The following is a 15,574-nucleotide window of genomic DNA, read 5'->3' as shown; positions in this document are numbered from 1 at the left end:
ATTCCTGATTAACCATGGTATTTTTTTTTTTTTTTTTTTTTTTTATAGCACAAAGTAGAGAAAGTTTCACTAAACAGTGCAATTTATAGAGAAAGTTTCACTAAACAGTGAAATTTATATAGACACAGCTTAATTTTGAGAACAAATCATTAAAGATGTTTGAAAGACATTTGACCTTTTATACCACTGAGTGATGTCAGTGTGATCCAGCAAGGGATCAGACTTATTGATCTCAGTGTGGACTGGATGACACATGTCATGAAATGTCAAGGAAGATGACTACAGCTAAGATAAAGTGACTTGAAATGTTCTTTTTCTTACTTGAGAATCCTTAAGGACTGCTATGCAGAAAAGTTACCGAGCTGTTCCTTCTTTTCAGGTCAAGGAGACTGGTGAGATTGCCATCGCGGGGGCCTATGTAGACCTTACATCAACTGTTAGTAATGTGCAGTCCAGAGATGCGGTTCAGGTAAGGATAATGAGTGGAAGTTCATAACTATTATGTGCTGCAAGTAGAAGAGTTTGATAATTAAATAAAGCTGCAGATTGTTAAAGGATGTAAGGCTATGCCTAGGAGAGGGGCATCTAAAACCCCTTTCACACTGAGGCAGTTTTCAGGCATTTTGGTGCTAAAAATAGCGCCTGAAAACTGCCTCTCATGCCTCCCCAGTGTGAAAGCCCACATGCGTTCACACTGGAGCGGTGCGCTTGCAGAATGGGGAAAATTTTCCTGCAAGCAGCATCTTTGGGGCAGTTTGGGAGCGCTGTATACACTGCTCCTAAACTGGCCCGCTCCATTGGAAAGAATGGGGAGCACTTCCGATGCACCGCAACACAGGCACTTTTAACCCCTTCGGCTGCTAGCGGGGATTAAAAGCACCCCGCTAGCGGTCGAAAAGCACCGCTAAAACTAGCGGAGCTTTACTGTTACCTGACCCGCTGCCCCAGCGTGAGATAACAAGCTCCCTTTGATCTACAATGAATCATTTTCTTTTGATGGATGGTACAAATAAAGAGAAATACACATACCGTATATACTCGAGTATAAGCCGAGATTTTCAGCCTCTTTTTTGAGGCTGAAAGTGCCCCCCTCGGCTTATACTCGAGTCATCGCTGTCTGCCCGCTCGATCAGCGTGTCGAGCAGACAGACAGCGGCCATTCTATAATTCAAAAGCCGCGCCTCCGGCTCCGCCTTCGCCTGTGATAGGCGGAACACTGAATTTCCCAGCAGCCTGTGTTCCGCCTATCACGGACATCGTATCATCCTCGTACTACGGACGAGGATGATACGATGTACGTGATAGGCGGAACACAGGCTGCTGGGAAATTCAGTGTTCCGCCTATCACAGGCGAAGGCGGCGGCGCAGCTTTTGAATTTTACAATGGCCGCCGAGGCGCCGACGAAGAGGGCACGGGACGGAGGCAAGGCAAGGCACGGGACGGGACGGAGGCAAGGCACGGCGGCAAGGCACGGAGGCAAGGAGGCAAGGCACGGGACGGAGGCTCGGGACACAGGTAGGCTGGACACACACACACACACACACACACACACACACACACACACACACACACACACACACACACACACACACACACACACACACACACACACACACACACACACACACACACACACACACACACACACGGATACACACACACATGGATACACACACACACAGGGATGGATGGATGGATGGAGACACACACACACAGGGATGGATGGATGGATGGATGGAGACACACACACACAGGGATGGATGGATGGATGGAGACACACAGGGATGGATGGATGGACACACACACACACACAGGGATGGATGGACGGACACACAGGGATGGACGGACACACAGGGATGGACGGACACACACACAGGGATGGACGGACACACACACAGGGATGGACGGACACACACACAGGGATGGACGGACACACACACAGGGATGGACGGACACACACACAGGGATGGACAGGCATGTCTCACCCTCGGCTTATACACGAGTCAATAAGTTTGCCAGTTTTTTTGGGGGTAAATTGGGGGCCTCGGCTTATATTCGGGTCGGCCTATACTCAAGTATATACGGTATGTTGAAAATGTCTTGAATTGTTGGATAAATGCAGAAAGATTGGTTGATCTCTCATCTCTATTAAAATTGTATTATGATCGAACGGTTTAGGGGTGCTGAGTTTTAGCAAATGATTGATCTAAGACAGATTATTAAAAAAAAATAATACTGTGCCTGCAATGTGACGTTTTATGGGAAGGAAGGAAGATTTGCCTGGAGGGCCATAAACTATGTATGTGAGGCCTGAGCTATATGTGACCCAGCAAAACATCCAACCTGTGAGGCAGCCAAAACACAACACACAAGATAAAATAGTTTATTGCACAGCTCCGGGGGTCTTCCGTCTTCGGGGGTCTTCTCGCCGGACTCCTCCGCTATCTTCTTCTAGCTCTTTTACTAGCGGAGGAGCCCGGCTTTCTTCCTCGCCGATGCCCTCTTCTTCCGACTTCGGGGGTCTTGTCCCCCTCTTCGGTTCTTCTGCCGGGCCGCCGCATCTTGTGTGTTGTGTTTTTTTTTGTACTTTATTTTACAGGTGAATGGGTAGGGGTACATTGTACCCCATACTCATTCACATAGGGTGGGGGGCCGGTATCCGGGGGCCCCCTTATTAAAGGGGGCTCCCGGATTCTGATAAGCCCCCCGCCCGCAGACCCCGACAACCAACGGCCAGGGTTGTCGGGAAGAGGCCCTTGTCCTCATCAACATGGGGACAAGGTGCTTTGGGGTGGGGGGGCAGCACGCACCCCCTCCCCCAAGGCACCCCCCCATGTTGAGGGCACGCGGCCTGGTACGGCTCAGGAGGGGGGCGCTCGCTCGCCCCTCCTTTCCTGGCCGGCCGGGTAGCGTGCTCGGATAAGGGTCTGGTATGGATCTGGGGGGGACCCCCACGCCGTTTTTTCGGCGTAGGGGGTTCCCCTTGGAATCCATACCAGACCTAAGGGCCTGGTATGCTCTCGGAGGGGGAACCCACACTAAATTTTTTAAATAAATTTGGCGTGGAGTTCCCCCTTCAGAGCTAATAATTCTGTCAAAGTCGCCTCCGTATATACAGAGATCCGACTTGAAGGCGACCTCCATTGAAATCAATGGGTACAAGTCGGATTCAAGTAGTACAGGAACTTCTTTTGAAGTCGGAGCGACTTCAGTAGCGTGCATTAAGACGGCTCTCATTCACTTACATTGATTTTTAACTGTTGTCCGACCTGAGGCGACTAGGGGCGACCTGAAGTCGGATCGGAGTCGCCCCTGTGTGAACCGAGCCTAATTGATGTTGGGGTGAAACTGTTACCGACACTAATACAGTGCTAATAATATACACTGACGCTGTAGTAATGACACTGGCTGGGAAGGGGTTAACATCTGAGGCAATTAAAGGGTTAAATGTGTGCCTAGCTATGTGTATACTGTTTACTGTGTGGTGCTTTTACTAAGGGATGTGCTGGTTTTCTATTCCCCACTTTTCAGGGAAACAAAAACTGGTACATCACCACTGTTAAGAGAGCTCTGTGTTATTTACACACTGGAGCCAGTGACCGTGCAGCCGGGTGAGCGTTACCCAGAAATGCAAAAATCGTTTATATATACATGATTTGCCACAGCTGGCCCACACTGTAGCAGTAGAACTACAGTGCGCAGTCGGCAAGTGATTAAGCTCTAATAAATTCTAGTATACAAAAACAGACTATTTTCCTTGAAATATCCTTGATTTTATCTACTGCGTTCCCCTTAAAAGTTGCACAAGTTCAGCACACCATATATATATGGATGCTGACAGCACAGGAGTAGTGGATTTTGGCCCTGATCGGGTTGGTCAGGGGTCTCGTATCTACCAAGACACATCCAAAGATTGGAAGGTAGAGGTCAGCCCCTCTGTTACTGTAGTGGAGGTTGCTACAAGCACTGCCAGATACCTCCTCCTCTCTAAGGAACTAATATGTTAAGTTACTCATTTAAGAGAAAAAAATCAGTCAGGACCCCCAAACTCCCCCTTCAAAGCCCTAGAAATGGGAAGCCAAACAGTGCCCTGCCACATTAACCACTTTCTGCCAGTACAATGTAGATATACAAGGTGGCACTGCTGTGCTGGATAATGTACTAGGTACGTGATGCAGAACTTTTGGTTCTGGGGTGCGCATGCACGCCACTAGCGACACGCTTCCGATGTGATTAAACATCAGGAGCTGACCTGCGTGTACCATGGACTCAATGTCCGCCAGCCCCCACTGATCATTAGGCAGAGAGCCAGAATGGTGATCAGCCTATGTAAACAAGGCAGATAGCAGTTCTGTCAGTACAGAAGGCATGGATCCTGTGTTCCTGTAAAGCAGGAACATGGATCCATGCCTTTCCCTAGTAAAATCACCTCCCACACAGTGCAACAATACTGGCTAGGCACACGGTTAATGCTTTGTTCGTCCCTGTTTTACACCTTTCCTTCCCCAAAAAGTGTCAGTGTCCCAACTGTCCGCTGCAATATCGCAGTCCCGCTATAAGTCCCTGATCGCTACCATTACCAGCAACAACAAAAAATATCCATGGTTTGTAGACACTATATCTTTTGCTTAAACCGATCAATATATGCTGCTTAGGATTTTTTTAACCAAAAATACGTAGCAGCATACATATTGGTCTAAATTGATGAAGAAATTTGATTTATTTTTTTGTTTTCTAGCACAAAAAATAACCTCATTGGTGATCAAATTCCACCAAAAGAACACTCTATTTGTGGGGGGAAAAGGACATACATTTTGTTTGAGTACAGCATCTCATGCCCGCACAATTGTTAAAGTAATGCAGTGTCCTATCGCAAAAAATGGCCTAGTCATGAAGGGGGGTAAATCTTCCGGAGGTCAAGTTGTTAAGCCCAACACCAAGGGGCCCCAGGTGACAAACATTACAAGCTAGATAAAAAAAAAAACTGGGAAACAGTACAAGTAAAAGCAAGTAGATACAGCAACCTCCAGCTTACCTGTGTCCTGCTGGTGCCAATTGCCTGACAAAGGGGTCATGCGTGACTCTGATCATGACCTTTTTTTTTTTTTTGTAATGTGATCATGCTTCAATGAAAACTCTTTGGTCTCTACTTGATGATCCGTGTTGTGCTGGCAAATCTCCTCAGTGTGGCTTTCTGATCCAGTCTCCAGCTGATGGTTGCTGCAGCACCCAATACTTTAGAGCAGGGGTCTCAAACTGGCGGCCCTCCAGCTGTTGTGAAACTACAAGTCCCATCATGCCTCTGCCTATGGGAAGTTATACTTATAACTGTCAGCCTTGCAATGCCTCATGGGACTTGTAGTTTCGCAGCAGCTGGAGGGCCGCCTGTTTGAGACCCCTGCTTTAGAGTGTTCTCTAGGAATGTGGAGTACTCCTGGTGCTAAGGGCACCTGTACCTGCATGAGCTGGAGTCAGCATTGAAGAATCCAACTTGCAATATTGGTTACTCCACCTATAGTGTCCTGACAACCATTACTGCCCATAAGGCACTAGCCGGCCCTTCCCCTGCACTGAGAATGAGACTTGGAGCCAGATCCTCCAGTGCCTGAAAGTGTCTTCCATGCATTATCTTGTCCAAAAGCAGCGCAGTCAGGCCACAAGCGCAAAAAGTTCCCTACAATGCATGCACCCAGACTGGAAACCCATACTGCCCATGCTGGTCCCTGTCAAGGGGGTGTGCCATTTCCAGACATGGCCTTCACCAGTCACAGAAGGAGAGAGGGAACCAAGCCACCTTCTTCCCATCTGGGGGGTCTTGGAGGGCAATCTAGCAGAGAACCAATCTACCAGCTGCTCCCACAGGAGTGAGGTAGGTAAAGGTTTTGGATGGAAGAAAATGATGGCTAGAGAAACAGATGCCTCCAGAACCCAGGTACAAGGTGCCTACATCTCATACCCTGTCCTGGAAGACAGTTTGGGAAATATACATTGATGTATAATTGCAAAAGTTTCTTCCTAGCAGTAGCACCCTATGTGCTCTATGACTTCTGCCTGCATCTGTTCTAGCTGCCAAACGCCAAGATCATGATCTTTACTCTGCCTTCCTGAGGATGATGCTGCATACATCAGTGTAGCCCCTACCAATTCTACCCTACTTATTCCAATTTGTGATGTCATGTTCATCTGCTGTCATCCCTCTCAAGATTCAAAGAGGCTGTGAAGGACTAGCCACATGGTGGGCAGAATACAATGTAAATTATTTAGTTCAAAGTTTAAGAAGTAACAGTGCCATGTGTAGTTTCATGGACTTCAACATATTTTAATTCTGCTTTAAATTTCAACTACAGTATAATTGTAACCCGGGGGGGGGGGGGGGGGGGCTGTTACATTTATACTGGAGTATATGCCCTTACCCCCTCTCTGATTGCTGGGTTAAGAAAAATAAACCTTTCAGAATCCAGATTTAAGTCGGTCATGTGGTCCTCCAGTCCCGGGTTCCTTTACTCTGTTTACTTTCTGGATGGGTCCTTCTTCAGGGTGTCCATGTCACTGTCTGTGCCTTTGATTATTCCCATTTAGCAGAGGAGTTCTCTCAGGACCCAGAATAAGAGCAACATCAGTCTGAGGGAAGTGAAGGGGACCAGCCAGTGGAAACAGTGTCAAAAAGAGACCTGGCTGAGGGTACTAATTTTGCCTGGAGTTGGGCTTTTGGTATGGTTAGATGTCCAGGGCAAGCAAAATTGAGCATGTGCCAGTATTAGAATTTCTTATTGTGGATTGAGCAACATTTACAACCTGTTGTGGCAAACAGATCTCTTACCTCTTGACTGTTATGAGTGATTTTCTCTTGTATGGCCAGCCTAGCTAAACAGATCATATAAAATCCCCACATTTCCTCACCTGTACTGCTTGTAGTAGTTAGATCTCAGATGAACAGCTGATTGTTTTGGTCCTAGAAACCACAAGGTAGACATTAATGCAAGCATAAAAGTGCAATTGAATTCTATCTTGCCATATTGATTTGTTATTATGTTTACAGGGGAAAGGCAGAGCATCGATACTGTTGTCACTGGTGTTACATTACTCTGTGTAACACAATTTATTTAAAAAGAAAAATAGACATGTCTGTTAGAAGTCCCCATCGATTCCTCTTCTGTCTTCTTGTTATCCTGTTTTGCTTTTTCAGCACAGCGCTGCAAGATACATGACTAACAATTCAATAAAGCTCTGTTGTAATTGTGTCACCATTAACACATTGAAACTCGAGGACTAATCTGCCATTTTAAGGGCAAAGTGGATGCTATTGTTATGTCCTAGGGTTACACATGATCTGTTTAATTGGTGGAAACTCATTGCAGTCATATCTAGTGTTTATGCCATTTTCCATCAGTGTGCATTCAGAACTGGTAGAAAGCAGTTGGGTTTCTAAGGTCACACAGTAAAAAAAGGTCAAAATTCACTTCCAATGTACAGCTATGTGGAGTAACCCATGTGTAGGTCTTATAAAATGTATAAATAATATATAAAATAGTATAAATGGTTAACATTCAAATAAAAGAATACGATTTTCTTTTTTGATTTTGTTTTTAAAAAATCATTGTGTGCCAGTATTTGCTAGGGGGCAGGGTACTTGACCCACAAAACCTTTTAAACTATGCTTACTGTATAATATAGGGAGATGTTCCACAAATGTATGCTAGATTCAATGTCATGTGACTCTTCGATGATTGATTGTGTCTGACTGGCAGCAATAGTGTACTGAAAGCTAACATGACGTAATGAGAGCTGACTTTGTGGAGACTGAATAGATCTGTGTAATAAAGCTATGTGCAATGATATGATCTCCATCCTGTTTTTGTGCTAGTAATTAAGGCAAATTAAACCTCACCTTCCCTTAAATAAGTTTGGAGGGCACGTTATGACCTCTTCTTTATAAGGTAAGTCAGGTTATTTGAACAGCATGTGATATGCTTATTAACCACTTCCTGTTTATAAACGGCCGAAGGTTGAAGTGGGTATACTGGGATCATGGCTGCAGCTACAGTATCGTTTTTTAGCCCCAGCGGTTCTCTTTCAATTAAAAGCAATTTGAGCAGCTGGATTACTTTTCCCATCGCTGCCTTCACAGGGCTCTCCTGTGCAATCTGGGAACCTGCTAAGTATGCCACCAGCAGCAATCCAGTTCCAGACACAGTGAGAGGAAGTGATGTTGTGCTTCTCACTGTGATGTCAGAAACCGGAAGTGGCGAACAAGGATTTTGTCACTTCCAGCTCTGGTCTCTTGTAAACAAGCCATTACTCCATTGCTGGCTCATGAAAGCATTAAATTAAATGTAACTCTGTTTGATCTGATGTTTTGGAAGCCTGAGGAGAGATCTAATGGACCCCAGACCTCTCCATAAATAGGAACTTTTACAACCCACGCTATCACAAGGGATGGTTTATTCCTTGTACGGTCCCTTCACATGGGACCTGATCAGACCCTCCATTCACTTCTATGGGGCAGCAGATGTCAGCGCTGACATGTGCACTGACACCCACTGCTATCCGATCCTGTGTGTGAAATCCAGATGGATGGAAACTCTATTTTACATCCGCCTGGCGGATCGTATGAAAACGGACAGGCGGTTCATTTTCATACGATTTTCCTATAGAGGAGAGCAGGGCTCTGACAGGTCCATCTCTGCACAGTGAGTGGAGACAAACCTGTCATCTGCGTGTCCAGCGAATCGATCCCCCGCTGAGAAAAGCAGACTCCATCAGGCAGACCAGCCACATGAAAGAGTCCTTATAGCAATAAAGATCATTTAAAAAAATAAAGGTATGTTGTTTACATTTTTTTGAATTAATAAATGATGAAAAGTGCTCACACACAATGGCGAATGCATGCTTCGGTCCCACACGCATATGTAAGCAGCGATCACACCACACATGTGAGCTATCGCCGAGACCGTCAGAGCAAGAGAAATCATTTTAGCTCCAAAAACTGCTTTATTACTCTAAACCAGTGTTTCTCAAATCCAGTCCTCAGGCCCCCCCAACAGGTCATGTTTTCAGGTTTTCCATTATTTTTCACAGGTGATTTGATAAGTTTCACTGCCTTAGCAATTACCACAGCCATTTCATCTGAGGGAAATCCTGAAAACATGACCTGTTGGGGGGGCCTGAGGACTGGATTTGAGAAACACTGCTCTAAACTATTAATTTATAAAGGCTTCGTCTGTGAAGACTTTAAGGTACCGTGTTTTAATGGCACACAATCATACGCAATTTAAAATTTTTGATATTAACGCAGCATAACATCTTTTATATTTTACAAAACAATTGGGCTTTATATTGTGTTTTTGCACAAAAATCGTGTGACATAATATGCAATACATACGATTTTATTCTCTAGGGCCTCTGCTTAAAAATGTATAATTCTTTTTAAAAATGCTGATTTTTACATGTAGAAGAATGTCAGAAATGACCTGAACAGGAAGTGATTAAATTCCAGATGGCATATGTGTTTCTTCACATGTCCCCCTTGCCTGTTGTATTACTAATAATACTATAGTATTATTATATATATATATTATATTGTATAGTTTCGAGGTCTCAACTTTTTGATATGAGGGCCATATATATTTGAAATGATTGCAGGTCCAAAAAAGCAGTCTTATAAAATGTATAAATAATATAGAAAATAGTATAAATTAATCATTTTTACTTGTAACATTTTTGAATTTTTTTAAAAAATCATTTTGTGCCAGCATTTACTTTTCCAGCCAGGGTTTAATTCATAGGACAGGGGATCTTTTAAGCTATGCATATTCTTCACACCAACATTTTGCTAGTAGTTTCTTAACCTTGCTCCAAGCAGCGACGGACAAATTGGCAAATTACTGCGCATTTTTTATTTATTTTTTTGGCCTGTCACTGACATAGGCTATGTGTGCAAATGTGTACCACGCTATTGGTTGACTCTGATTACAGACACAGACTCAGTCAGACTTCTTCAATATCTGGACCATGTCACTCCAATGGGTATTTCACATAGAGCTGTTCCTGTCAGCTTCAAGTCGCATGATCGTAGGGGTGTTTTTTTGTTTCAGTATTGTGTGGAGGAACTTTTTGTCACAGTGATGGACCGTACCCCCAGTGTAAGTATCTGTGAGGCTGTGATATGCTGCAGTGGCAACACCCACTGTCTGAGGACGTGAAGAGGCCATGCAAATGTGAATATATATAGTACAAATTTCATCCCACGCGCAGCCAATACAGGATGCAGCTTGTCGACTTCAAATAAGGGACATCCCAGTTTATCAGAAACAGTGGGCGACCTGAGCAGCGGGCTGGATCACATCTTGTGGGCCAGGTGTTGCCTTAGGGCCAATGTTTGGTGGCCCCAGTGGGTCTAGTGTGTGTCCATTTTTATTCAAAACATACAAAATACATATTGACTGGAGGATTTTTTTTTTTATAATCCACATTATCAGTACTGCAGCCAGATATTTGTTCTAATAATCAGTTTTATGGTATGTAGTATAATATAATTTACTAAATGCAATAGTCCACTGCATGGCACTTGCATATGATTTGCATTACTACATACTGAATCTTTTATCTGTTTTACAGTTTTGTGTATTTGCCCTGTCATGACGAATGATTGCTGGATTTGCATTAATGGTTTGTTTAGCTGATGACTTTTGCTTTGTAGGGCACAGAACTGCAAAGTGACCTCGTCTTTGAAGAAATCAGCCGTCGCATTAAAGATGTTGGGAATGAACTTGTTAAAAAAGTCAATGCGGTCTTCCAGTGGGAAATCACCAAAGATGGCAAGACGGCTGCACAATGGAGTGAGTTTCAACTTGACTTAAATCATTTTTAGTGTGCCACTAATATTTTATCATGCATGTTTGTTGGATATCGGAGACTTGCATTTATAGTCTCTTAAATGATTTACGCTATTTTTTTGGTTTAGAAAAAATAAGCTACATGACACTTGGGTTTGTTTTTGTATTTTTTTTGTAGTGTATTATTCACTTGGCAGGTTTCTACCTTATCCCATGTTGTCATTATTGACCTTTAGAGCATTGGCGTGATATCTGCGGTGTGCTAGATAAGACCAGTCAAGCTCACCACTTTTTCTGAGTGTTCTTAGTTTAATGTGCTCTAATCATCCTGCAAGCCGCATGCTCTCTTTTGTTACCTTTAAATCTTAAGACCTTACAAACCTATTACCTGCAGCTGTGTAAGATGGGTGCATTTGTTATGCAGTTTGTGGCATCTCTAGTTGCTCTATACGCACAGTCTATAGTAAAATCTTCACATTACTGTGTCAAGTGATTCTGTTTGTGTTCAAACATTAGACATGTGGCATGTCACTGTACAGTTTAATGCAGACCTCTGTTGGTATTCCAAGAATGGACTCTTCCTGTGAAGAGACTACATATCCCACAATCTCTGGGTCCCTCAGTCTAGTACTGGTGCAAGTAAGGGCTAAATACTAATTGGATCTGATACAATCACAAACAGACAGAGCAATTACAAGAGCACTCATATGCTGGAAGAGATGTATTTTCATCACATTAGCACTCATTTGTGACGCAACACAAATGAAATGGAAAGACATTGACTGGGCACTGTGTGACCCGGAAAACAAGACGTTGCCTGATGCTTTAGTAAATAGGGATAAGCTAGGTGAATGAATAAATCAACCAGCCATAACAATATAAACTGCAGTTACATGCGATTCCATCATTACATGATGAGGTATACAAATGAGACAGAAAATATAACTACACTAATATCTAGTTACAACAGCGAAAACATTTGAAAGTGTATAGTGCCGTAAGGTACCTTTAGGCAAAAGATAACGGCTATCCATTTAGAAGTTGATCTGGCCATGGGGGAAAAACTTCATACATGCTTAAAGTGGAGTTCCACCCAAAATCCTCCCCCCTCCAGTGTCATATTTGGCACCTTTCAGGGGGGAGGAGGGAGCAAATACCTGTCCAATAAAGGTATTTTCTCCCATATCCTGGCATAGATCACTGCAGTGTTTTCGGTGACCTACGCCACTTCCGAAGCCTACTCTGTCCTCTCCCGGTGTCTTCTGGGAGACACACAGGTCCCAGAACACAGCAAGGAACAGTGAGGACGCACAGCGCAACTCGCGCCTGCGCAGTAGAAAATCAGAAAGTGAAGCCGCGCGGCTTCACTTCCTGATTTCCATACCAAGGATGCCAGCAGCAGCTGAGAGCTGACGGACAGATCGGCTTCAGCTGCCAGCATCGCGGGCTCCTGGACAGGTAAGTGACCTTATAATTAAAAGTCAGCAGCTGCAGTATTTGTAGCTGCTGTCTTTTAATATTTTTTTTTTCCGAAAACCACCGCTTTAAGTAGTGTTATTTCTGTGGGGGATCATATAAAATTTCTAACCCGACTTATTGCATTATTTTTAACGTTGCTCTGTGGAGGTTATTTGTTAGTTACTCAGACATTATACTGAGGAAATTTGTCCAAATGTTCAGTCTTGGACATAAGTCATGATGTGAATTGTTAGCTTTATTATAGTTATTAGACCACCTGTATGCCTAAATGTAAAGTAATACCATTTAAAAGAGAAGTTCGGCTTTTAAAAATAAAAATCATACTTGCCTGCTGATGCTGCTTCTGTGCCCCACCGACTCGAAGACTGAGAACCAAGTGATCAAAGGCCACTGATTACTGGGTTCTCAGAGGTCCATGAGCAGAGAGCTGGTGACTGTCAGCCACTCTGCTCTTGCCCCCTCCCCTCTGACTCACTGAAGCACTGGGCTTTGGAGGGAGGGGCTAGCTCAGTCTCAGTGAGACGAGAGGCTGATCCTGGTGCCGGTGCAGAGTTGTGGGTGGATCCTAACGCGATCATACCCCAGCCTGGATTGAGTCTGATGTCAGCTGACAGCGGGATTTAGCTCGTTGTCTTCTGAAAATTGGTTACAGGAGTGCAGAACGAACTGCACTCCTGTGATCCACATGAGAAGTACAGCCAAATGAGCTTCGGCTGTACTTATCCTTTAAGTGATCTTGATCTATAACTATCTGTTTTTACATTTAGACTGTCTCTTTGGAAAATATGGCAGCTGTTTTTCATGTATCTCATGCAGTGAGCTGAAGATGCATAACTGTTAATTCATTCCTTTCCTCTTCTTACTCAGTAGAGGAAAGGAGTGACCAGGAGGGGAGGAGATTTAACTTTTCTATGTATGACATGGGGCATCTCTAAGATTAGAGGCACTAATCACCTTTAAGTGGTTACCCTGGAATGTCTCAGTTTTTGGTGTTTGATTTAGCCATGTGTTGTCATCCACAGATCATATTGTAGTGTGTGTGTGTGTGTGTGTGTGTGTGTGTGTGTGTGTGTGTGTGTGTGTATTCCATACATGAGCTGTAATGCATTGTTCATCAGTATCCGTGATGATACCAGAACAGAATGAAGAGAGGCAACTGTACCTTTCATATATGTTCTCCATACTACAGTGTCCCTTTGTCTGTCTTACTTTTCCGCTACGTTTTCTTCCTGACAACAGAAATTTGTTGTTTTGAATTTACTAATCTTGATAGGTTTAGGCTGCTTTGCTGTCACTTTTCTCCAGGCTCAGTTTTGGATTAAAAACATAGCTAAAATATAAAGTCTCTCAGGCTTTCTCTCTAAAAGTGTTTATCATTATCCTTTGGGCCTAGCTGCTAGGCCTGTTTCATTATTAAATCCGTTGCTCAGCTGTGTTCCCATGTCTTTTAATCTGTGACTTGTCATCTCCTCCTTGCTCTGTGTAGATGTTTGAGACTCAACTCTTGACAGCGCTAGAAACCGTACAGACCCTTCAGATCATTGCCGTCATGCATGATGACTCCAGCTATGGCATACTTTGTAAATATCCCTGAGCCTAGCACTGGAGAGAGATGGATGTAAGGGAAGGAAGAATTCTCGAAAAGTGGTGTACAATTCCATATTGTCATTGATTTCCTTTCTTTGTGTGTTAAATGTATTTATTGCTTGAAATGAATTTCTACTGAATTATAAAAAACTAGTCTCACAAGGGTAGATAAACTAAAGAGTATTAGACTAGAATAATTACTTCAAATATAACCAAAGCATTAGCAAATGTGATTTTTGCCTACAGTTCACCTTGGTATAAAAATCCCCCTAGCCCCATCAATATATTACGTTGGGCCACCCCCCCTTGCAGGTCCATACTTTTACCTGCAATGGCTGCGGTCCCCTGTGTTGTCTGCAGCTTAGCCAATAAAAACATATGCTGGACTGCTACTGCTTCTCTTCTGCAGTACAGGTAAATCTATAGGGCATTAGTTTGCAGGACTACAGATTGTGTGGGAGGCTGTAGCCCTTAGAGGGGGGAAGTTTGGACCTATAAGTTAGGGGCTGGCATAACTGAGTGAATTGAGAGGGTTGGTAAGGGGGCATGGAAGGGATTGTTGGTGCTTCTGTTTTTCTGTACCTTTCCAGCCCAACAAAATTGCTAACACAAACTGTTAACCTTACATGAAATCCAGTGACCTTCAGAGAAAAAAATGCAGTGCTGAATTCTAGAGTACCTAAAAATGATCTTTAGTGTATGAAACAATGATTGTAAAGCAGTCTTTTTATTTTCAATATCTATGAAACGTGCATAGTAAACTGTATGTCCTATACAAACTTATACTCTTTAAAGAAAAAAAATCCTTTATCCTCTTAACATTTACTATCAGACTGAAAACACTGAGGATTAATTATCTATGCCCGGTCATCTATACCGTTCAATAAAATTTGTAGTTCTAAGTCTCCACAGTCAGATGTTTGGTCAAGGTTGCCCAAAGTATTTGCTTTAATTGATGGGTCTGCCATCAGTGCTGTATAAATTGGGTATATCCTCACAGGAACAAAATCGAGTCAGACTGAATGCTGCTCCGCCATTCACAGGAAGCCTTGTACAACCCCAATTCCCAAAAAGTTGGGATGCTGTATAAAATCTACATAAAACAGAATGATTTGCAAATCAGATAAACCCATATTTTATCACAATAGAAAAAAGAAAACCTATCATATATGTTTAAACTTAGAAAATGTACAATTTTAAGAGAAAAATAACATCTATTAGAATTTTACATGTCTCCAAAAAAGTTGACAAGGCAAGAAGCTGGCAAAGTAAGTGGCACTAACCAGAAAGAGCTGTAAGAACATGTTCCAACCAATTGGGTTAATTGCCAACAGGTCGGTAACATGATTGGGTATAAGAAAAAGCCTTTTGGAGAGTCAGGGTGTCTCAGAAGTAAAGATGGGCAGAGGTTCACCAATCTGAAAAATTGTTGAACAATTTCAGAATAATGTTCCTTGACGTAAAATTGCAAAGACTTCAAATATATAATCATCTACAGTACATACTATCAAGAGTCCAAAAATCTGGAGAAATGCGCATAGGGCAAAGCCGAAAAGCAATATTGGATGTCTGTGGTTTTTGGACCCTCAGACGGCACTGCATTAAAGCGGGACTCCGCCGTTTTTTGTTTTGTTTTTTTAAAGCCAGCAGCTACAAATACTGCAACTGCTGA

General features: G+C 43.3%; 1 protein-coding gene across 2 annotated transcripts in view; it reads left to right on the top strand.

Moving 5' to 3' along the window:
• HSD17B4 (hydroxysteroid 17-beta dehydrogenase 4) overlaps nt 1-15,574 on the top strand; it is a 429,215-nt gene that overhangs the window by 364,789 nt on the left and 48,852 nt on the right. For both annotated transcript variants that reach the window (XM_077462215.1, XM_077462216.1), the window contains exons 21-22: nt 380-469; nt 10,701-10,839. In XM_077462215.1, the coding sequence (XP_077318341.1) occupies nt 380-469; nt 10,701-10,839 (229 nt within the window). The remainder of the gene's footprint in view (nt 1-379; nt 470-10,700; nt 10,840-15,574) is intronic.

Source organism: Lithobates pipiens, unplaced genomic scaffold, assembly GCF_037356315.1.
Source record: "Lithobates pipiens isolate NorthernLeopardFrog02 unplaced genomic scaffold, aLitPip1_a1.2 Scaffold_3, whole genome shotgun sequence".
Lineage (NCBI taxonomy): Eukaryota > Metazoa > Chordata > Amphibia > Anura > Ranidae > Lithobates > Lithobates pipiens.
Note: the sequence above shows the minus strand (reverse complement) of the source record. Positions and strands in the feature narration are given on the sequence as shown.